The 24,734-nt window shown below is 44.0% G+C and overlaps 2 protein-coding genes across 3 annotated transcripts; both read left to right on the top strand.

The window, feature by feature from the left end:
• Positions 1-714: 714 nt before the first annotated feature.
• Positions 715-14,405, top strand: cdc34a (cell division cycle 34 homolog (S. cerevisiae) a). Of its 2 annotated transcripts, none has more exons than XM_085349048.1 (5): positions 715-1,146; positions 9,638-9,724; positions 9,927-10,024; positions 11,242-11,376; positions 11,531-14,405. In XM_085349048.1, the coding sequence occupies exons 1-5, from the start codon at positions 964-966 to the stop codon at positions 11,757-11,759; spliced, it is 732 nt and encodes a 243-aa protein (XP_085205174.1). In that variant the 5' UTR covers positions 715-963; the 3' UTR covers positions 11,760-14,405. The 2 variants fall into 2 exon arrangements, with proteins under 2 accessions (XP_085205174.1, XP_085205175.1); XM_085349049.1 differs by having other exon boundaries at positions 11,125-11,376.
• Positions 14,406-21,160: 6,755 nt separating this feature from the next.
• On the top strand, positions 21,161-24,232 carry LOC146607291 (C2 calcium-dependent domain-containing protein 4C). The gene is made up of 2 exons (XM_085347994.1): positions 21,161-21,293; positions 22,151-24,232. Exon 2 carries the CDS (start codon positions 22,200-22,202, stop codon positions 23,454-23,456), a length of 1,257 nt encoding a protein of 418 aa, XP_085204120.1. The 5' UTR covers positions 21,161-21,293; positions 22,151-22,199; the 3' UTR covers positions 23,457-24,232.
• The last annotated feature ends 502 nt before the right edge of the window (positions 24,233-24,734 follow it).

Below are 24,734 nucleotides of genomic sequence, written 5' to 3'. Positions count from 1 at the left end.
TCCGTGGACCGACACCCTTTCTATTTTCAAGGTTTAAAACTTTTGATAAAGCATTTAGTTGGGGCTGGATCAGCTGACCCTGACTCCTCCCTTAATTATGCTGTAACAGGCCAATAGTCAGTTGGGGGCTTCCTGTGATGCACTGAATGTTTCTTCTTCACTTACCTTATTCACTCACTATGTGTTTACACCCCACTCTGCATTTAATCAGTAGTTATTATTAATCTCTGGCACAAACACAAATGTTTGTGTTGTTCCGTTTTCCTTCTCTCACCCCCAACCACTCGATGGATACCCCTGCCTGAGGTTTCTTCCTGTTGTAAGGGGTTTTTTCCTTCCCACTGTCACCAAGTGCTTGCTCACAGGAGGTGGTTTGATTGTTACAGTTTTCTCTGTACTATTGTAGGGTCTTTATCTTGCAGAATAAAGTGCCTTGAGGCGACTGCTCTTGTGATTTGAAAAATGAAAGCATATTTTAAAAACTTTGTTTTGTATTTATATGGGTTAAACTATGATAAATATATACTTTTATTAATGACATAATATCACAAATTTGTTTGACGATCTCAAACAGACAAGTTTGAAAAATTAGCAAAAAAATAAGAATTCAGGGGGGGGTCACAGCTGTCTGATATGGGCTACTGATACTTTAGAGTTTTATTTTGAAGAATGTCACCGGAAATAAGGCAAGTAATGCCTTCGACTTGATAACGGTAGGTTTATGGTCGTTGGGGCTCCGTTGGATTGTTCACAACAACAGAGAGGAAGGCGCACCAGCTCCGGCCAAATAAAGCCCAGCCGCGTTTTGGCACCGCACACAAACGGAAACCAACCGTTCCTGCGTGACGAGCGCCGTTCTTCTACTGTTAGCTGTTGTTTGTAACGAGCTAGCTTTGTCCTTCGCAGTCACAGCTGTGGTGGGTCGCTGATATATATATTTTTATATAAAAATCGCCGTGGAATATGGCTCAGAATAGACATCATGTAGCCAGTTCCCAAAAAGCATTAATGTTGGAGATGAAAAGTCTCCAAGATGAGCCGGTCGAAGGGTTCAAAATAACTTTGGTGGACGAGTCGGACCTGTACAACTGGGAAGTAGCGATATTCGGACCCCCGAATACACACTACGAGGGTGGTTATTTTAAGGTGAGTGGCTAATGTTAGCTAGCAGTCCGTCTATTGTTCTTTAACTGGTTAGTTTTACTGTATATTTCAGTAATTTGATCATACAGGGCAACCAAGCGACCAACCTCACCCTTCATGTAACCGTTTCCACCAGCAGCAGGTAATAGTTAATAACGTTAACTTGGCTAATTGCCCCCTGTTTAGCGTTATTGTGACAAATACTTCTTTGTTTAACTTTAAACCAACAAGACTCCATGAGAACTTTGTTGCTTGGGCATATTTTTCCATCAAAACACAGATTAGGTCTCTTACAGATCTGACATGTGCCCGAGTTACTTTTTTGTTGGCTTGAAACAAAAGGTTGTTGAGCATAACCGCCTCCAGCACTACCTTGATAGTTAAGCTCATCATCTATCTCGCTAATTCAATCCTTTTCTTTGTGTTCATCATTACAATTTAGCAGCCCTGGCTTGAGTACTTTTTTTTGTTGGTTATTCAAATGTACCATACATACATGCATGGTACTAACCTAAATGGCTTCCAGCCTTAACTTGTCTAACTTGTGTAGTGACTCATAATTTGTTTTCTCGTCTACTTCCTCCCTTGAGAGTAAAGATGCGTTGGTTTTGTTCCTGTTTAACAGAATTTGTGCTGATTATAAACCGCCGCCATCGTATTTCCGTCTTCAGAAGATTTCTGCGGCTGATGTTTGAGTGTGCCATTTCTCTGCCCTTTAACCCCCTGAGTACTGACCATTAAGTAGTGTTTTAAAGTTCTAGTACAAGTTTTTATATTGGCATGTCATGTTTTCTAATTCTAACGTTCAAACGTTGCAACTCACTGGAGTCATTGTTTTTGGTGTTGTGATGCTCATCCTGGAGGGCGATTGGATTCATTACTTTGTTTATGTTTAGTGCAATAAAGCCCCAAGTAGCTGTGCTTCAGATTTTTTTTTGTTTTTATTTAATTTAATTTTTTTTACTGTGTATAAAAAAACAAAACAAACAGATGACAAGCCTTTTATTGACGTGGCACAATGTTTGCTTGAAACCCGAATATAATTTGCAGAAAAGCAAAGTAACAAATTCTGCACGATTGCTTTACAATGACTTGGTTTTATTTCCTCCCAATGCTAAGCCTGTTTTGTATCCATACAACAGTTGTTAAGCTGTAAATGATTAATATTGTCTGCAGACCTCATGTAACACCACCCTTCTTGCACACTGTCCCTTCAGCTGTCCTGAGGTTTTTTTGTAGTTCCAGTTCCTAAGAAGCAGTCTTCATTTTGCCTCTGCTCTTTTTAAAGCCTGTAAGCGCAAACGGAGGGGCCCGACCAGGCTCCCGTAGACGGTGTTCAGTGGGTCTGTGTGGTTGCCGTGTACAGGATTCCTTTGTTGGGCCAGGAATGCACAGCTTGGCTGTGAAATCTGCCGCATGGCTGTGACTCATTGTTCTGTGCTGGGTTTCTATCCGACCAGTTTGCAATATTCAGAAGAGAGAAGGGAGGGGGGAAAAAAGAGGAGAGGGAAAGAACCACCTCTTTTTGGTGTTCCCAAAACAAACAAAGAGTTATGACTCGCTGTGAGGCCTGTTCATCTGAAGCGGGGCTGATACGGACGTCACGTGCAACCTGGCTGACTCAGGCGTTTATTTCACATGGGTGTTTCTTTGAAAAAGGCACACCATGACGAACACATTATGCATGCAGGCGGGCACGCACAGAGTGGACCGAGACGTATTGAAGTGTCACTCACACAGGATTAGATAACTGTCCTGGTTGCTTTAGTAAACACACGGTGCAGAAGTAAACACACAGTGCCTGATAATGATAAGCTGACCATGACCTGTGACTTTCATATACTCGCTGGTGCTAACACCCATTTGCTGACTCTGACATTTCTGTGTATTCATGTGAGGAATCCATTTAGGTTCTGAGACTCTGACGTTTACTGACTTTGGCCTGTAGTAAGCTGTGGTCTTGGGACATGAACAGCTGAGTTGGCCAGAGCAGTGGTTCCCATACTAGGTGCTGAGAAAGGTCAAGGTGTGCTTGGGGATTTAACGACACTACCTGAAAAGGACTGATAATTAGTAGTGGTGGGGGGAAAGAATCAATACAGCATAGCATCAGTATTTTTTGTGGCAGTATTGAAGTGATACAGGGACACCAAATATTGATATTTTCTTAAATGATATCAAATATTTTGGGAATACTGGAAACAAGAGGGCACATCTCATGCTCCACCATCCTGTGATAATGTTAGCTGAGGAAGCTTGCATTAAATCAGCTCAACTGAAAAACCATCCAACACTGGACAAACTTAATCATCTCCTAATTAAGCTAATGGCTCAGTCACAGGAGTAGAAATAGGGCCGCAACCTTCTTGCAACTACAAATCAAAGCATAAAAACGGTGGCTGTCTGGTGATTGCATTTTTTTTTTTTTGTACATTCTGCAACCGATTGATTGGCGACTAGGCTGCCCGTACCCTCATGGTGTTTCATGCTCACGACCAGTTTTGGTGGCGAGGTGATTGCACAGGTTAAAGGAGGCACTCTTTCTGCAAATGTTTGCAGTCTGAGTTGTACTGACGGCAATCACTCTCAGAAATAATTGATGTCTAATTTATAAATGCAGGCAAACGGCCAAGATCTAAGTGCAAATGGAATTATATGTGTGTGATATTTTTATTTTTTTTTGACAATTTATCACAGTAATTGCTGTATTATCAGAAACTGATTGCATCGTATTGGCAACTTGACCCCATTCAACCACAGACTGATAGCAGCATTGACGATCTCATTTCGCAGCAAAAGATAAACTAAAGCAAGATAGTGTTATCTTATTTAAAACTGACAAAGTTTGAGGATGTAATTTGCGGTTGGAAAAAAAGGTGATAAATGTTAAACCTTGCAAAATGTTAAAAGTTGCATTAATATTGTATCAGGAGTGAAGTATTGTGATAATATTGCACCGTGAGGCTTAAATATGAAAACTTTGGTAATGCAGAGAGTTTAAAAATATTCTCAGTGCAGGAAACTGTGTGTAGATTACACTGAGTGTAATGAGTGTTTGACTCTCTCACTCTGCTTTTTCTTCTTCTTCTTCTTCTTCTTTCTCCTCACATCTGTTTGTCCCCGGGGATAAGATTTGAGTCACACAGCTAAAAACACTCCACGGCTTTAACAGCTTACTCACCAGCCCAAATCATAGGAAGCATAGTATCACGTATCGAGTGTGACTGCTGCAGAACTTTAGATGTTTGCGTATTCACAGATTTATCTAGTGAGCAGCGACTTGTTGATGATTTGAACTTGAATTGCAGTCCTTTAAAATTAGTTACAGAACATGGACACAATACAAATTCAGCAAAGTTTAACAGCTGTGACAGTCAGAGACGTCATGAAAGAGGCACTGCACTCAAATAGTCCCGAATTGATGCAAGAAGGCAGATGGAATTAGTTTTATTCACCTTTGACTGGTGGTTCAAATATAAAAGTGCAATGTTTTATGTGCAGGTGAGCACTGAAGTTCAGGCTTTAACAATCAGTGTTTTTAAGATGGCTAGTGCGGCAAGAATTGCTTCTGTAAGGACTTTAAGCTATTGTCCCACCCTGAACACGTGCAAACACTACAGTTTGCATCACAAAGTGCACCACTTCCACAAGTGTATTTAAAGCTGTGGGTTTAATTTTGCTGTCGGCAGTACATTTGATGTCTGCCGAAAACCGTAACCATTAGCCACAAGTGAAACAGCCCAGACATTTTTAATTTTGCCAAACGTTTTCTAGAACACACTGACATGAGGCGGGGTCGGCCAGGTCACCAAGTCGTATGACAGAGACATTTTTACTTTGCCTGAAACAAAATAGTTAGTTCACCATTTGCTACATTTCTGTATATTTGTACTGCCTCTAATACCTCTGTGTTGGAATAACCTAAAGCATTGAACTGATCGTAGCTCTGTACTCTCCAGGAGGAGGTTTTTGTTTTTTGCCCTCCACTTCAAAAGCAGCAAAAGATGCAGCATTCACTATTTATGTCCACAGATACCGTCATCTAATTATGCTTCGCAGGAAAGTTTCCTGTGGTGACTTGTAGATCTCTCACTATGTGTCAAGTGGCACAGGTCTTTTGAAGGTTGGGTGGAGGGGCTGTGTCAACTTTCTTACTTGAGGTCATAGTGTAAATGAGGGATCTGCAGCTAATAATAAAAGAAAATACCTTTAATCTTTCAAGTCAAGCGTTTTTCTCGACTGACAGACCCCCATGTTCACAGCTGTTATGAGAGAGGAGAGCTGCCCTTTGGTTTTTGCCCGGGGCTGTCTGTTTTTGTTTTAAAGCACTTGACAATCAGATGACAGACACTGTTTGCGATCAAGAAGCTGACTTTGTAGTTGCACCTTCCTAATATGCTACAGAATTTGTACATGTTCTCTGTTAGCCTTGCAGTAGCAATAGAAGAGAGTGTTAAAAAAAAAAACCTAACCTGACTGCAGTGTGCCTGGCTGAGCTGCTGGAGTCATGTTTCCCCCTCTGGCTGTGTCACAGAGAAACAAGAGCAGGGTAGAGGGGAGGAAAAAACCCTCCAAAAAACAGGGAATATTGAAGGGGCCAGATCAAGAGCAGGCACAGCCCTTTTCCTTGCAATGCCCCCCCGCTTTGAAGGCGCAGCCTGCTGTGAGCAGAAGTGAGTGTGAGGCTCTGGTAGACGGTTATAACCATCCCCTGAAGCCCTGGCAGTGTGTTCTCTTCCTCTTCCTGTTTGGGCCACTGGTGCAATAATCATCTCTGAGACGTGGCTCGGTGGGCTTCTTGAAATGTCCTTGTGCTAAGATCACCTAAGAGTTGTTTGAAATATATCTGTATTACAGTTTGCAACAACCAGAAGGATGAGAATTAAAAACAATTGAAGAGAAAGGGGAGTCTGTTGGATCTGAACCTGTTAGTCTCACAGATCTGCACGTGCTGTGTGGAATCTGCTCGGTGCCGGAGCCGTTTTCCTTGTCCTGCATATGCGTGAGAAAGGATAAGGTCTGTGGGGACGGTGAAGAGGTGCACAGGGAGAGCAGAATGATTTGTTCTGTTCAGGGTCTTTGCATTGACCTGATTTACTTCGCCTCGCTTGTCATTATCGGCAGGGTGGGCGTGCTCTTTCTCTGACTCGTTCCTTCCTCGAGGCAGCTTTTCAGGTCACAGTCAAAGATTTTCATAGAAAGAGGAAACTGATCTTCACTGTCTATGATGCGACAATAACAAGGGGAGTGTTTTATAAGTTTTTTGGGGGGGTTTGCCTGGCAAAAGAAAAATCAGCTGCACTTCCTGTCAGCTTCTCAGATGAGATGTTCAAAGTGAATCTCCTTCTGAGAATTAAGGCTGTTAATTGGCTTCTCGGGCCAATTATCAGGCATGACATGCAAACCAGCATATTTCAACAGATACTCTGAGAATAGCACTCTGTTTTGGGTAAACGTCTTGGTTGAGCAGCTGTATGGGAAGAGACTGAGGTAAAGACTCGGAGCAGGACCGTAGATGCATTTGAAAAGAGAACGCTGATATTGGGCATCGAAGACCCTGCTGCAGTGTCCTCGCTCCTTCTCCTCCCGTGTTTCTTATCTTCTGTCTGTTTGGAGCTGAAGCGGCTCACAGCTGCAGAGCAAATAAGCCAACCAAGCAGCCTGTCTTTGCTTGGGCCACTTCTTTACCTCATCTATGCATTATCTCCTCTATCCACATCCATCTGCAGCCATCAGCTGTATAATAGGTAGTCATATGTAAGGTAGGTCAAAGAGCTGTTTTAGAACAGGAAAACAGTCTGAAGCCTCTTGCTAAGCTGCAATGTGAAATCGCACTCTTTCCTTTTCGCTCATGATTATTGTTAATGCATATCCCTACCTTCCTGCTTTCTTATTTGCTCTCAGGCTCGCAGGGTTATGATGAATGGGACTATTTTATGGGAAGGGTTGCCACATGGGTCTCTCAGCCCGAGGTTAAAAACTGAGATATTGATTCAACTTATTTATTCAGACGTACAGATTTGGCTGTTTCTTGACGGGCAGGGTGAGTTTGTCTCACCACAGAGCTGTGTTCTTCTTTTGAACTTCCCCACAGTTGGATAGAGTATCAGATTTCTTCCACATCTCATCACCTTTTGGTTTCACGGTATCTCGGTGGCTTTGAATAGATTTGGATGAAACTGCTTAGATGGAAGGCTCTCTGCCAGAGGTGTAAAACAAATTTTAATGGTGGTTTGGGGAGTAATTCTAGTTTTAATCCATGATATGTCCTGTGAAGTAGTTGCAACCATCTTAAAGAAGCATGTTAGAGACTCATTCACTGTTTGTTTGGGGAAAAACGGGCACTGGAAGGATGTTTCGGCACACTCGGCCAAAACCAGTCCTTGTATTATCTGTTGAGTCAGAACAGATGAAAATGAAGGAGCATTTACATAACACTTTTGTCTACGTTACCACTGAAAATGCTTTAGGCTACAAGCTATATTTCCCCATACGTTCATACTGTGCTTTAGTCTTTGCATTTTGGCTGTGGATATGCAAAGCTGACTCCCAAAAGGCCCACCTGACCAGGAGATTGAAACCCAGAACTTTCTCACTGTGACCGAAAGTGTTGTTGAATGGCTGCTGATGATTAGTGTGGTTTATTTAAAACATCCTTACCGGTAAATGCTGTCACTGTCAGCTTATTTATTGAGCTCTAAATTACAGCAGATATTTGACTATCTATGGACATGCTGTGGAAAGGGGGAGCAACGGAGGGCCAGCTTTCCAAAATATACAAACTAATGTCTCCTTTGCCCCATTTCCAGCCAGGGGACTGATATGATCTTACTGCTTATATTGTTTTGGACTAAAAACTAAGCAATCACTGTTGCTGTATGGCCTCCTCCCCCTTCCTCCGCCTGCCTGGCTAGCTGCTATGTGTTGCACTGCTGCTAGGCTGTATCTGGCAAGGCCGGTCAAACTCGGGGGTTTTATTTTTTTCAGGCCCTCTTCTCTCAGGATTGTCAACACTTCCTCTCTGCCCTGCTATGATATGGAGAGCGCAGGTTAGGATAAGCAGGCTGACTGAATTTATCTTGTGTTGTTAGTCGGGATGTACAAACTCACTCCTTCATGACAAAGACTCTTAAATGCAGAGTATTCTGTGACTATCAACAAGTCACTCAGTGTTTTGCACAGATAAAACATTTGGCTGCATGCTCGAGGGTTAAATTAGGCAAAGCGGTCAAAGAAGGCTCAAAGCTTATAAAATTATATAGAGCCCAACCCCCTTTAGTTCAAATGAAATCCCCCTCGACCTCCTCCAACTACTGCTCCTCCAACACCCCTGCTGCCAGTTCACTCCCTCTCCTGCTAGTTGGTTCACTGTGGCGAGGACCAGCTGACCATGCCGAATCAGCAAATGTACACGGGTGTGTGTGAGAGAGACTTTGGCGGGGGGGTCAGAAGGTTTCATGATGTGAGTGATGCGTTCGTGTATAATAAGTCCTGTTGGTGTGTGTGCTCCGTCACCGTCTCTCCCATGGCACGCTTTATGGAAAACGGAGGAGTGGTCTTCCACACAGGATTTACAGTGTGTGTCTGTGTGGTTGTTTTCAGTGTGAGGACACATAATGGCAGAACATGAGTGTGAGTAGTGGATTGTCTTGGGTTGCAGTGACAGCTGGAGAGGACAAACACAATGTCTTTATACCAGCACCATTACCACCCCCCCCCCCCCCCCCCCCTCCCCACCGGTGTTTCTCTAAGCTCCACGCGCTTTGCAGCTGAACGGACTGCAAGCCTCCATCCCTCCCTTCCTCCACACCGTATTACATTACACTGTCATTAGCTATGTTTTGCACTGACCCTGTAGTAGGTATTTAGAGGTTTCTTTCAATCACGACTGACGCTGATCAGCGTGATTGTGGGGGTCTTCAATCAGCTGCTGCGCGTTGGCACCAGCGCTGCAGTGTAGGGCTTTGTGAAGAGAAGCAGTCAAAATAAAGCCCTCTCTCCTTGGCAGCTGTGTCTGTACTTGTGTGGTTATCTTTTTGAGGACCACTTCAGAGTTTTAGACCTTGGAAGAGAGAACATTATGGCTTGGCTTATCTGACACAGGACTGTTTGGGGCACATGTTAGGTTGGGTTTTGATGGTTAAAGTAACGCCTAGGGCGTGCATTATGTCAGTGAGTACCCCGACAGAGAGCCACACACATGCATGCTTTTATTTCTTCTGCAGAATCATTCAGACTTGCAGTTGTTTCTGACCGTGCGTGTGCGTAGATCCATTACACAATGTAAGCAAATGGCGCCAAGACTGTCTTTAATTAAAGACAAACTGTGGGTAAAGCAATCATCTTGTTGCTCGGTTGTACTAATTAGTTGAAATGGTTACCAGGCGGTGACAAGGGAAATTGGTCACAACTTGTCTGTTCATGAGAGAGAGAGAGAGAGGTAAACACTCGTCCTGTCAGTACGCTGCTAATAGGTGTCTTTTCTCACCCCAAGGCTCGGATCAAGTTTCCCATCGACTACCCGTACTCTCCACCAGCTTTCCGCTTTCTCACCAAAATGTGGCACCCGAACATCTACGAGGTAAATCTGAACAATTTTAAAAATAAAAAAAAAGAGAGAGAGAGAGAAGTGACTGTCAAACGTTGACATTTTTGTGATTCGAAGTAGATTTTTTTATTTTTTTTATTTTTTTCAACATGTAGCCCTAATATTTGAATCTTTTCGCGCTTCTTAAAGGTGACTGCTTGTCTGAACATGCTTGTTTACTGTCTCATGTCCCTAGAACGGGGATGTGTGCATCTCCATCCTTCATCCACCAGTGGACGACCCACAGAGCGGTGAGCTGCCATCGGAGAGGTGGAACCCCACACAGAACGTCAGGTACACGTCAGGCTCTGGAACAACTCAAGAAAAAAAAAAAAAAGATGATGATCTGCAGAGATTTTTTTCTTTTTTCTGGCTTGTAGCGAGACCATAATGAATTTTTAATTGATTCATTTAGATGCATAATGCATTTTGTGTCTGTCGGGATTTTGCTTTAATCATAGAGTGGGAACGTTTGAACAGATCTGGAGATGCACTGGCTGTGCACCTGCTAAAGAAGGTCATTGGCCGTGGCCAGTCATGCTGATCATGGAGGATCAGGGGAGGAGCTAGACAATGTTTGTAGCCGGGCACAGACATTTTCTTACATTCGGGCGGCATTGTTGTCTTTCCTTGCTACTGGATGTAATACCAGCTCTATGGGTACATTTGTGAGCCTCTAAACAGCTTCACCATTACTCAAGTGTGGTGGCAAGACAGCAGCTACATTATGTACTTTGGAAAATGAATTTCTTTACTGCAATTTTGTCCACAGTAATGAAGCCTCAGAGCTGAATATTACAAAAGCAGTGCTGCATTTTTGCCTACAGAGCAGAAAATGTAGATGGCTGAGTCCAGATCCTGTAGCATGAAAACAGGATGATTGTTTGAGGCCTTTTCTCAGCTTGCTGCAGTTTAAATGCAGCAAACACCCAAACATGATGTTTAATTCATACGTCTTTATTTCTGATATTTGCGTGACACAGATTGAATTACTTGGTCCCTCCAGATTCTCAGTTGTCTTTTTTTTTCTGTGCTCAGCGTAGACAAAATCCACTACGGCTGTGTCTTTCATAAAGGATCCTCCGACTGCTGCAGACAGAAGCGACAGATACAAAAGCAGCTTAATATTATTTACAGGAGGAGAGTGTGTAAAAATGTTTTGGAGGATAAAACAAACTGCCCACGCATGTTTGTGTGACTGGTCTCTTAATCACAGCTGTGTTTAGGCCAATAAAGTCAAACGCAGCAGCAGAGGCAGATGATCAGAGGGTTAACAGGCTGCTCGTCTGACCCTGACCTTCATCTCCCTCCTTCCCTCCCTCACCCTCTCTCCCTCTTTTTGTCTGTGTATGTCTGTCTTTCCATTTCTGTACACTTCTGCTTCCTGCACTCAGTGTCTCTTGTCTCGTCTTACCTCCATCTTTGCTACTCTCCGCCCCGTTTCCTTCTCCTCATCCTGTATTGCCTTCAACTATTTTAATCACTCGTTCCGCTGTCGGCCTCTCTCTCAGGACCATCCTGCTCAGTGTGATCTCTCTGCTGAATGAACCCAACACGTTCTCCCCCGCCAACGTGGACGCCTCCGTCATGTACCGAAAGTGGAGGGACAGCAAGGGCAAGGACAGAGAATACATCGAGATCATCAGGTACAGGAAGGAAGAAAAACGCACTCGGCTGTCTCCTCACTTCAAACGTTTGCTTGTCTGTACAGTAGAAACAGAGCGCCACAACTGAACTTGCTCATAGCCTCATTTTTATTTATTTTTTTCACCTCTTCTGTTTCTTCCTTGCGTCTTACAGAAAGCAGGTGGTGGCTACCAAAGCGGATGCAGAGCGGGACGGTGTCAAGGTTCCTGTCACGTTGGACGAGTACTGCGTCCGAACCCAAGTCCCACCCACGGACGACGGCTCCAACCTCTTATACGATGACTACTACGATGACGAGGAGCTGGATGATGATGATGACGACGAGGATGACGATGAGGACTGTTGCTATGATGAGGACGACTCGGGCACTGAGGACTCCTGACCTCGCCCGCCCTGCGATATCGTCCCCCTGCTCGCTGTTCTTGTTCTCAACACCCCCATCCCACCGCTGACCGCCCTCTTCTGTCATGAACTGAACTTTGAATCCCCCTCTCCCCCCTTCTTCCCCAGTACTCACTTAGCACAGCCCCCGTCCACCTTCTGTTACATGTGCAGTCACAGCGTGCGCACTAAAACCCGATGCATTGAAGAAAAGAAGGCTACAGAGTTTTTTCTGCTTGTTTCTTACATGTTTTATTTTATTTCTGTTCTTAGTAAAGGTTACACACAATATGCACACTCAGCAGGAAATCTTCAAAGTAATAGTTTTGGTTTCCTCACCTCCTGTTGATCTGCACTTACTAAAAATTAGCTTAGCCTTTTAGCTTCGAGTCCTATTTCTTCTGCAGGCTTTGAGTGGAACAAATCTGATGTCTGAGTTAATTTTGGTGCAGAATGGTCACACCTGCTCTTAATCACAGTCATCAGGAGACAGGTTCAGGTCGGAGTAAAGCAAGATTTGTGAAGAAAGCTAACGTAGGATAATTGGCCTGCTGTGCGTATGTGTGTCTGCGCGAGTTGTTGTTTTGTTTTTTCTTTTTCTAAAGCGGAGTCGTTTCCGCCTCTGAGCCCCGGATGTGTGTGTGACTCTACTCTAGTTTGCAGGCTGTTCAAAGCCCTGCCATGCCTCACCTCTGACCTTTTAAGCCGCAAGGCTTGTGCTGCTCCACACATGAAAGTTGTCTGCCATTCACACTCTCTTGTGCCTTCCCTCACTCCCTAATATTCCACATGTGACTGTCCAATGGGATCCATGAGTCAAACCCCAGTCAGCCAGGCAAGAGGAAAGTGGCATAAGGAGTCAGTCAGCCCCCCCTCCTCCCTGCTCTTTTAATTCTCAGGTGGCGATATTGTGTAAATGGCGCCCTCCTGATGGAGGGAACTTATTTATAGCGGCACCTGTCAGATTTGTCCGAGGTGTGAGTGAGGAAGGTAAGATCGAACAGCTGAACTAAAGAATGGCATGTAGACCAGAACCCCAGAAACGTCCTCTACCGACTGCCACACGGCCTTCGTCGTACAAGCACGCGCTACTAGTGGCTCGGATGCATTAAGAAACCGCCAGCCCAGCTCACTGCTGCTCGTGAAATTTAACGTACTGTATTTAACAAACCTATGCAGTCAGTGCTTGAACTTACTCAATATGCAGTGCTTTAAGCGTGTCAGTAAAGCTGAGCTTTGCAGCGTGTCCCAAACTCCAGCTCGAGTCTCACAAGCCAGCCACGTGTCCTTGGTCAGAGACGGACATGTGAAGCTGTGTCGGTCTGTGGTTTGAGATCCCAACTCCTGAGTAGCACAAGTCTCCAGAGCTGAAGAGTTGCATTGTTCACTGCCCTTCACAGAGCTCGCCCCCTGCTGGCAGCTGTGTGTACTGGCATATTTCTTTGCGCCAGCCATTTTGACTCATCAGTATCAATGAATCCTGTTACCTCAAAGGCAAACGGGTGGCAGCTTGATGCAGGATGTGATTCAGAAGAATTAAAAATGGAGACAGATGGGGGAAGGAGGGGGGGGGGGGGCGTCTTGTTTTCAGTCTACTGTACACCATCAGACCCTCTCCTAACTGCCAAGAGTGCTCTGATACACCCCCGTTACCACCACCCAACAGTATTTCTGATGAAATCCTGACTGTGTGTGTGTGTGTGTGTGTGTGTGTGTGTGTGTGAGAGAGAGAGAGAGAGAATACTTGCTGATGGGTTTTTTTTATTATTTTATTTTTTTAGATGAGCTGAAATATGTGGAAAAGAAAAGCAAAAATGGGAAGGTACTGGGATGGGGTTTATCTCTAAGCATGAACAGGAGAATGTGGTTCTTCACTAGCATGGTGTTATGATGTGTTTGTGGTTTTAGACCTGCTATAAGGGTTGGGATTGTGTCCAAGGAAAAATGTCCTCTTAACTCAATTTTATCTGAGCTGCATTTGGAGGGGGGGGGGGCTGCTTTTCTGTTTTCAGGGTTGTTGGTTTTTTTCTTTGTAATTTGTGGTAAAGGCTGCAATGTTTTCTCTTATATGTATTGACTTTATTGTTAAGAGCCCTTTTGTTGTTCATATAAGACTGAGTAAAGATATGAACCAGTTACACAGATATGAAACGGAAAAGTTGAACAGAGCCAAACTGAGTCGGCACACCATGCAGGGATCGTTACCCGCTACTGTTTACGCCACAGAGTTGTCATTACTGTATAATTGATCAGTGTTTGTTACATAGTTTATGAATGAACCCCTGCCTCTCTATTGTAATGGTTTGTGAGAATGGGATTTTTTTTTTTTTTTTTTTGGGTCAAACTACTGTTTTATCGTCCTTGCTCCCCACACTCTGAGCTCTGGTTGGTGGCAGCCTCACTGAGGGAAACCCAGCAGTTAAGAAAACAACAAGAACCTCAGGAAAAAAACAAAACAACCACCAATAAACAAACCCCTTTCCAGCTGAGTGAACCTGACCCCTGGCAGTCTCACTTTTTGGCTTCAAAGGACTGTTTACAATCTACCTTGATATGCACATGTGGATATTTTGACGATCACTTGATATATTTTTTTTCCTCGTTTTTCTTTTCTTTTTTTTCTTATGGTTTGTAAATCTATTTAAAATCTGAATAAAGCTCTTTATTAGATATTGGCTGATTTTTATTTTATTTGTGTGCGTGCGTTGGAGATTTTCACGGTCTCATTGGTTTCTGCATTTTCTGTGTCGTCTTGCAGTCACTGAAATGATGATAGTGAATACCATTTGAGGGAAACTCAGAGTTGTCTTGCAGAGGTAAGACCTGTTTCCTTTCTTAATTCATTTTAAAACTTCTGTTTGAGTTGAAGTGTAAGGAAAGCACGTGATGAGGCGTGTACCCCGTAGTCACCCTGCTACACTCAGAGGGTGGTGGAGACTTTTAAAGGATTTCCTGATGCTTTCTGTGTTTTTGTGTTACAAACGTGAGTTTGAGCTTCGTCTCCTCTAAGTGGACGCATTTTCTTTTTCATTTATTTCTTCTGTGTAGGACCTTTTGGATCTTAGCCCAACTGAGGTAAGAGTCCAGCTGCATGCTCTGTGAATTATGTTTAAACTTAGCTCAGTGTTGCATGAAAGACCCTGGACCCTACAGAGGTTGTGCAGGTAGTCCAGCTCCTTCAGGATGGCACATCAATACATACCATTGCCAGAAGGCTTGCTGTGTCTCCCAGCACAGGCTCAATAGCATGGTGGAAATTTCCCGAGACGGGCAGTTGCTCTAGGAGAGTTGGAGAGGAGCGTAGATGGTCCTTAACCCAATAGCAGGACTGGTATTTGCTCCTTTGTGCAAGGAGGAACTGCCAGAACCCTACAAAATGACCCCCAGCTCGTTACTGGTGTGAATGTTTCTGACTAAACAATTAGACTTGGTGAGTGTGGGCTGTGGGCCCTATTTTCACTGCCTGGCTGCTGAGCCAGATTGGCATTTGCCATAGAATACCAGAGTTGGCAACCACTGGAACCCAGTGATTTTTCACAGATGAGAGCAGGAAAGTGTGGCGAACATTATGTTGCCTGTAACATTGTGCAGCATGACTGGTTTGTTGGTGGGCCAGTGATGGTCTGGGGAGGCATACCCATGGAGGGGCGCACAGCTTTCCACAGCTCTGTGTGTCGGATAAAATCCTTGGCCCCACTGGGTCCTGGTTTCCTCCTAGTACAACCTCATGTGGCGAGAGTAAGGAGGCAGTTCCTGGAGGATGAAAGGTTTGATACCAGTCACTGACCCCCTACACCTGAGCTAAATCCTGTGGAACACCACGTCTCGATTCATCCAATGCTGCCAGGTCGCACCTCAGCTGTCCAGCAGCTCCGTGATGCCCTGGTCCAGATCTGGGAGGAGAGCCTCCAGGACACCATCCATCATCTCATTATGGGCATGTATACAAGCCATGTTGAGGCCATACAAACTAGTAAGTACCATTCTGAGTTACTGCAATGACATTTCAGCAAAATGGACTAGCCTTTCACGTCAATTTTTTAACTGTAATTTTTGGGGTATGTTTGAATTCAACCCTCTGTAGGTTTGCTTTCATTTCCATCAAACAAGTTCTGCAGTGAACCATTAATTCCTTTTCTCTGTCCCATTTCTTCTTCTTTTCCTCTCAGCTCGGCACCTGCCTCACAGGGTGAGGAGGATATCTGTGGATTCTTTTTAGTTCTTCATCATTGGAACTGATGGAAATTAAATTGAAATCTAATGTGCTTTCAAAATGTTCCTTTAATTTTTTTTTAACCAGTGTATAAAATGTTTCCATACGGTTCTGGTAACCTGATAAATTCTGGGACTGACTGAGATCGTTTGTCATTTTTAATAGGAAAAGACGCCACTCTATTCAAGACGAGGACACTTGAGTGACATAAGACATGTCTTGAGGGTAATTTTTCAGCTTTTGGCTAAAATTGGTTTTACTTTTGTGTTAAAACCTTTCAGGAATATCAGGGCTGTGCCTCTTTATCCTTTCATGCCGTGGTCATATGAAGCATGTGTGGCTGATTTGCAGAATCTTTACTGGCAGAGTTGAGATGTTATAATCTTTGTATTCAAAAGTTTACTGTGATCTGCAGTCGTACTGAAAGAGAATAATTCAGTGTTCAGACCAAGGACTTTGGTCTGTCAGTAAAGAAAGGTGTGCAAATAACCAAAACCCAGAAATAAAAGTATTCTGACTTGCTCCTGAGCTGGAGTTCAGCGACGACGTTTCTAATTTATAAACAGATCACAGTATTATTTATACTGCATCACGTACCTGAATGGTGTTTGATAATCACTCACGCGTTATCATCAAGTTGGAGACAAATCAGGCAGATGATTTCACTAATGAAGAAGTTCATGCTTTTCTGCGGTTTGCTGTTGTAAATATCCAGGACAAGTATGATATAAATCAAGCTGATACTTTTCTAAGTGATGGTGAATGGAAAAAGGGTAAAAATGCATCTATATATGGATTTTTTTTCTTTATAAAATAGCCTTATTCGGTTTTTTAAAGTCTGTACAGACAGGGAAGTGACTTTAACACCCTTTAATAAACCTTAAATGTTCAATTGTCTCTTTTCTGAATGAAACACTGCCTGTGTCTTTGCAGCTTTACACAAGATATATCCCTACATATCCATGTTTTTGGAAAACTCAACCACTTGCCAAAAAATCTATTTAATCTAGAATATAAATCTGCAAGTAAACTGAGGTAAGAAAGTTGTATGTGGTGCAGTAATTGTGCCTGCTCCAGAGTGCAATTACTTTCTGGCTTCCTGTGAGTACGTCTTGCTCTATTTCTGGTGTTTTATTTCATTGTGGGGCAATAACACCCTGACATTCAGTGATGCCTGTGGTGGTGGATGTATTTCTCTCAAGCCTGCATTGGTTTTCTGTCTTAGTTGCACATGTTCAAATAGGGGAGGATAAAGATCTGCACTTGCAGATCTGAACAATATTTTTTCCACCATGAATTCAGTTTGTTTCTGTTTAATGCCTCTAGGGGGCAGCATCAGCTTGCTTCTTGTGAGCTTTGAGCCGTTTCAGTGGTCTGCGCAAAGCTGAGGGAGATTTTTGTTTTTAAATAACTGATTTTTTTTTTGTTGTTGTCTTTTTCCTTCTTGTTTTTCTTATCTTTTGACATGTTTTTTCTACCTTTCTTGGAGGCACTTTGCATCCTTGAGAGTAATCTGTGCCATATTCAATATTTCACCATCTTTAAAAAAGTGCAAATGCATCATCTGGTCATTTTCCCTTTTCTCATCAACCAGCGTGCCTGTTGAAATGGACTGTATAGCTGACATGCTCTACCCTTCTATTCTCTTCCTACACTTGAGTTATATGGTTTATTATCTCCACGCTATGCTTTCTGGTAGAGTTGACCCACATTTGGCTGTCTGTAATATGCTGCTTGAAAATGAAAATCATGAATCTGAAATGCCATGCGGGAGCTTTCAGCTGACAAAAATGTCGATCAATAATAGAGTAGTGCACACAGGAGTATACTTTTCTCATTTATGTGCTAACGCTCTCCCATGCTCCTAGATCACGAGATGTCCTCTGACGGTGATACACCATTTTTTCTGCCGAGCCGATCAGATGTGTTTCCTGTGGCGACGGGTATGACCTTTTGCCCTGCGTCCACCCAATCAAAATGCCAGTTCAGTGGACCAGAAAAAGCAGGCTGCTGAGCAGGAGCTGGATGCCACGAACAGTGGCTCTGGTTTCACGCTGTGACCCCGAGCCACGTGCGTTACTCAGTTGCTCTGCTCCAACTGGCAAGCATCTGAGCTCGAGCCGTCTGTGACCTGCATGGACAGCCTGGAGGAGGTGACGAAATGAGAGTGAGAGGATAGAGAGTTGGTTATTGGGATGCTATGTCTGTGCATAAGGCGGCAGAAGCTGTCTGTAGGGTGGGAAGAGGCTGGCAGGAGGGAAGAAAGATGGATGACGACAATAAAGAGTGGGCCGCTTAATCTTATTTCTCTTACAAGAGAGACCTGCGACCAGAAACCATAACAAGAATGTAATTAGCAGGAAGAAGAGGACAGTAAAAAAAGTATTAAAAACAACATTGTGAGATTTTAGCATTTCTTAGAGGAAATAACAAATCTAATCTATGGTATCTGAAGCCAGTTCTACTGAAGGTAGTGCAGCATCTTATGTTAGCGATCTCCTCGATCCTGATTTACATGGTATGAGAGATGGCTTGAAAGCTTTTACAGCAGAGCTTTGATGAATGAATAACAGGGAATGGCTGTTTTTCTTCTTCAGTGAAAAGGAGGTCTGTGCAACCTTTTCACGCAAAGAACAGTGATGAAGCATACCGCACTATTGCGTGTCTGCTGTGGCACTAATGGGTTGCCATACATGCTAAGAGTAAACACACTCAAAGCGATGACGGAACAAGCGACTCTACGAGGAGGAGCACTGAACCTCCTGCAGAGCTTTGGTGCAGATTTCTGTGTACCAGCTCCAACTTCTCCCTCCCGTCTTTCTAGGAAGCCAGTCCAGCGTCAGCAGAGAGGATGCCACAGTGTTGAAACACACTCGGGGGTTTGTCCTTTAGTCACAGCCTCGGCGGTACATCTGTCCATCCACAGAGAGAACAAGCAAACACGATCACACTGACTCAGCTCTGTATTATTCAGTGGGGCAGGCCACTTTGGTACAGTCAGGTTTGTAATAGCTTCAGTGTTCCTCACATTTTCTGACAGAGTTGTAGGGTTCAGCCCCTTAATGAGAGCAGAACAGACACATTAACCTTTTCTCAGTAGATTCTCCGCCGCTGGTGTATTGATCTCATTATTTTGTAGAGGAAGCTGTTCACAGAGTAGTAGCACATTCAGAAGAGGTAGTTTCAGTTTTAATGAGCCTCGTTTTCTATTACACTTTTAAGGTAATATGTTCACATTTAAATTTATGCTGTAGTGTCCAAACCTTGGTTACCTGATTAGTCTGTGGACAGAAAATGTGATAATTGGTTAATCATTTAAATAAACTCTGAAGCCAGATGGTGCAGACATGTAGTTTGGTTTATAAACAGACATGAGTTCTTAGAAAGAAAATAAATCGAAAGTAGTTTAAGGCTCTGACGCTCTCCGTTACGCACCTACTAAACTGACAGCCTCCCACTGTAATACGGGCTTTGCTTAAAGAGGCATCAAGTGTCTCTATGGTGATCAGGCAGCTCTGGCAGGCAGTGGATGAGGGTTCAAATGTGTCTTTGCAATCTATATGGTAAGTGCCCCCTCCAGATTACATCAGCCGGTGACCCCTGGCTGGACCTCCTAAGACGAGATGTATAATTATGTCCACTCCGACACTCGAGTAAGAATGGCGGTTTCTTGCACCCGTGTTTCAAAAGGATTCCGCAATATTTAAATTCAAATGTCACGACATGTTGACAGACCAGTGTCGATCAATTCTGATTTTAAAACAAAAGCACCTGCACAACTCCGATTACACACATTTGATGAGGTATTGAATCCTTGCAGGGGGATTAATGTGCGTCATCCACTCCAAAACTATTCAATACAATATCTGATGATGCCCTCGGCGTTTTATCAGCTGCCATGCAAAGGTTGCATGTTTTTTTTTATTGTATCCGTTGTTTACTAAACTATTGATTGCCGTCACCCTCAACCATACCTATGCTATATAGACCAGGTAAAAATGACCTGTAATTTGAGGAAGCACTTCGACGGCTAGTAAGATCCATTTGACTTCATATCTGCTGAACTCTGTCTGCAAAGCATCTGCTGTTGTGTCCTCAGTGTCACCGTGAACTTGTTGACATGCTAATGTTTGGCTGCTTCTCCTTAGCACATTAAGAACCGACATTGCAAGAGAATTTAGTCTAATTATTATTATTATTCTTTTTTCTGAGTTTGTTGAAGAGAAATAATGTATCCATGACAGGCTACGGAGAACCTTTTATGCACTTTGAACTCAGCGCGGAGTTCAAATATAGCTGTTAGTTTACTGTAGAGCGCCTGTTTCCCCTCAGTGAGCTCCCAATTAGTTATGACAAGAAGGGCAACAACACGACCCATGGCAATCAAGCTCGTTTTCCATGCGCCTGAGGCACAGACAGGCAGAGATGCTGACACCTATTCCAGGTCTGCGCGCGGTAAATGTTGGCTAATCACTTGTTTGCAAAGCGCTTGTCAGAGTCACCAGACACGGACACTCTCCATCTGCACATTTCTAAGTGTTGCTGCCTATTTACTGATCTCTGATAAAGCAGCAGCAGCCGTAGCCCTCTCAGTCCACGGGCTGTATGGCACTTGACTCAAAACCAGGCAATCTGGACAAATAAAGTGCCTTTTGTGCTGCAGATCAATGAAGTCAGCCCTATTTTAGACAAATGTATTTGTTGCCATAGCAAAGTTTCCAGGGAGACCAATAGGTCGGGTTAAACGCGAAGAGAGAGAGACACACACACAAAAGAAGAGTTAAAAAAAGGTCAGTCTAAAGTTAATTGGACCAGCACACAGTTGCATATGCTCCACGTTGCATTGTCTGCTTGTGCTTTTTTCTGGTCAAACAGCCCCATGTACATATCTATCTCTATAGAGATAGATATGGATATATGCAGAGAGAGAGAGAATGAATGATTGGAACATAAAACCTCAGTGCTGTGCGCAAAGGTTAAAAAGAAAACCCCGGCAGTTAACTGCAGTGACTCTTGGGGACTCATGTAAACCCAACCTGTATGATTCCTTTCCTCACAGGAGCAACTGGTGTTCTTTCTAGCTGGTTCTGCGGAAACGCACAGTTTGATCTTATTGGTCAGCTGCATCTGTGTGCCATCTATAAAACGCACCACAGGCGCTCCGGAGCCGAGACCGTCTGAGGGCGCAGAGTAGCGCCACGGAGCGCACAGACTTATCCGAGGTGTGTGTGAGAGAGAGAGAGGGGGGAAAAAAGCACACCTGTTACTGAAGAAACGAAAGCAAAGTGAAAAAAAGAGGACTGCGTCTTCCTCTGTATTGCTGTAAGTATCATAATTTTATTACATAGCACAGATATCAACATTATTGAGCTTTTCGAAGCAGACCAGAGGAAACATGCAGGCACCTGTTGAACTGTCTTTTCATTACTGAGTTTTTCTCTTAAAAAACGAGTTCATGTGATCGTTCAATGTCGAAACGTATCGAATATCTATATGCAGGAGCGTTATTAATGCATTTGGTAAAATAATTTATATTTGTGAGCTTTTCTTTTCTTGTCGTCTTCCCGGAACTGAAATTAAATTAGATTAAAGCATAAGTGCAAATTAAAAGTTTCCAGTTACATCATTAGGGAGAGTTTCTAATTCAAAGAATGCACTTTTAAATTTTTCTCATTAAAACGTGACCGTGCGATCGGAAATCGAGAAGTAAATCCTTTGTTGCTGATTTATCCGCAGACTGATTGCGTTAGTCCGTAAAGACACTCTGTTATTTAAAAACTACACAAAGACTTTATTCCATGTGTTGGAGATTTAATGTAGATGGATTTATTTTATTTTATTTTTAGTAATGCTCTGTCTTTTGTCCGTTCAAAGGATTCTCTCCTATTGTTTATAAGCCTAGAAAACCTTTTTAAAGAAGGGTTTGTCCGTATGTTCGACACTAAACAGAAAGTTAAGCTCAGGTTCAGTGTGATAACGCTATAATATTTCCTGTTTACTCAAGTCTTGTTCCTGTAAACGCCTGCGGTCCTAATCACAGACTGCGTTTCAGCGCGAAAGCACTCAGGTGATATTTTTATCCCTCTTCTCTCCGTGGAGTGACGCTCTGATCGTTTAACCCCCCCCCCCCCCCCCCCCTCTCCCTCTCCCCGCCCACCCATGTGTGTTATTAATTGCAGACACACCTGACTGCACCTACTCCACACATCCCACTTTCCAGTGGGGACCATGTGGGTTCTGGATAAGATCCGCGGGTCGGTGGAGAGTGGTGTTCTGCGACAGGGGGAGAACGGGGACAAGAAGGGTGGCACCCCGACCTACAGCAACGTCCTCACCCCCGACAGGATCCCAGATTTTTTCATTCCTCCGAAGTTGGTGAGCTGCCCCCCAGAGCCCGAGATCCCCGCCGTAAAGCCCAAAGAAGGCCTGCACCCGTCCACTTCTGAGCACACCATCGGTAGTGGGAAGATCAGCAGTCCGAGAAGCCCACGTTTGGTAGCCAAGATTGCAGGAGACACCAAGAACTTGCTGAGAGCTGCAAACCGCCACATTATACAGATAGAGAGTGCTGATGATGTGGTGGCTGGAGACACTAACGCAGACCCCCAGTCGCAGACTGCAATGTCTCTGCCTTATGTCCCCAAGACCCAGACGTCCTACGGGTTTGCTACCTTGAAGGAAAGCCCCCACACGCGCCGTAAAGAGTCGCTGTTCCACTGCGAGCTCACCAGTCCCATCACCTCCCCAAATACGCAGAGGAAGACTCCGGGCAGAAGCAGCGACACGGGAAACCACCTGAATCCAGCTGACTTTAACACCTCTCACATGAATCCCTACCGATACTTCAGCGGCGGAGAGAGCGACACCTGCTCCTCAGCCGAGTCCTCCCCTTTCAGCTCCCCTCTGCTCTCTCGCTCCGCGTCCCTGCTCAAGATCTTCACCCATGAGACGCAGGCCAAAGTGGTGAAAGCCAAGCGGACTTTCGCGCGCCACAGCTCCCTCTCCACCGACGAGTGCAGCTCGGCCGAGCCCAGCCCCAACGTCCAGCGACGGCTCCACGTCCCCACCTATCACGGCGGCGCTGGAGCTTCGGACCACGGCCTCCATCGGGAGCACACCATCAACCTGCACAAAGGCGGGACAGTGCGGATCAGCGTCAACTACGACTCCAGCACCTCCCGCCTTCTCATCCGCGTCCTGGCGGCGGAGAGTCTGTACGACAAGCACTTCGACATGAAGAGCATCAACTGCTGCGTGTCTGTCTATCTGAACCCGGGCAAGCTGCAGAAGCAAAGGAGCAACATCATCAAGAACAGCCGCAACCCGGTCTTTAACGAGGACTTCTTCTTCGACTCCATAAGTTCGACTCAGGTGAAGAGCCTCTCCGTGAAGTTCAAGGTGGTGAATAAAGGCACCAACCTCAAAAGGGACACCTTGCTGGGAGAGCGAGAGGTGCCTCTGGGGAAGTTGCTCTCAGGGGTTTAAAGCTCCAGGAACTGAAGGTCAAAGGGGGGCAAAGAGCGAGGATACAGATTAAGCTTAAATTAGATGTTTGCACTGGTTTCTATGTTTTATTTATTCTAACAGTGACCATAAAGACAAAGGGAGAAGACAGGGAAGGACCTCCAAGAATGAAAACCAATCCCATAAGGAACATCAGCTTTAATAAATCTAAATAAACACTAAGAGCACTAAATAACCCAGATGTAGCCGATATGTGGACACCTCAAGGATTTATCATCCCAAGCTCTGCCTAACTCCCTCTCCCATTAATGAACACTCATTAAACCAAGCTGGGCTGAACAGCAACGGTTGAATTTGACACATGAAAGGTTTTCTTTCTGGCCGGGTCTCCCAGCCAGCTCCGGTTCAAAGGTTGGAGGACACCTGTGCTTCACTGCGCTCATCTGTGCGTGCCACGGTTTTATTATTGTAATGTGGCAGAAATCCGCAGCAGCACTGGATGCGATTCCCCATCTCGCCATGTGCTGCACGGGCACAGAGATGCTTTTGTGAAACGGTGGGAGCTTTGAAGTGGCACTAGAGCCTGATGTGCAAATGACCCTTTGATCCCAGTTGCCAGAGCAGCCCACATTTACATGCCCATCAAAAAGTACAATTATAATACGATTGATCTTGTAAGAAACACTAAAGTCTATGTTATAACGATACAATTAAGGATAACTGAACGTTACAGAACATTTACAAATGTGGGGAAACGATGTCTGTAGAGTTTATAACCACCCGTGTTTAATCCTTTCCTTCAGCATCAAACATTTTAAAGAAAGCATTTGTCGCTGTCTTTTTGACACGTCATTGAACAAAACAGAGCAAAACCACCTGTATTCTTACAAGCATGCAAAATATGAAAAATAGCCTAGGTGTAAACAAATCATTTCTCATCTATTTTGATTGCAGAGCAAGATTCGGACACTATCCATGAAAAAAATCTTATGTTAGAAGCAGATTTCTTCACCTTAAAATATTCCTAAAGCTTAATTATAGACAGAAATGACTTGTTAAAATGAGATTTTTATTAGTGAGCAGTAATGTTTTTGGATTTTAATATTTTTAATAGCCTCCAGTCATGTCTGTAACCGTATGAAACACAGCTATGAGTTAATGAAAGTGGAGCAGCAAGGGAAACTGGTTGCAGTATATTTGATATACATATTTATCTGGTTGATGAAATCCTTATACTGTGATGAAATAGCGGTGTGGGCACTCCAGTTAATAACAGTCCGTCAACATGCAGTCAAGTCC

This window comes from Diplotaxodon limnothrissa, linkage group LG23 (assembly GCF_057381915.1).
Source record: "Diplotaxodon limnothrissa isolate DT_005_m linkage group LG23, D_limnothrissa_male_GT1.1, whole genome shotgun sequence".
NCBI lineage: Eukaryota > Metazoa > Chordata > Actinopteri > Cichliformes > Cichlidae > Diplotaxodon > Diplotaxodon limnothrissa.
This window is presented reverse-complemented; position numbering and strand designations above follow the sequence as displayed.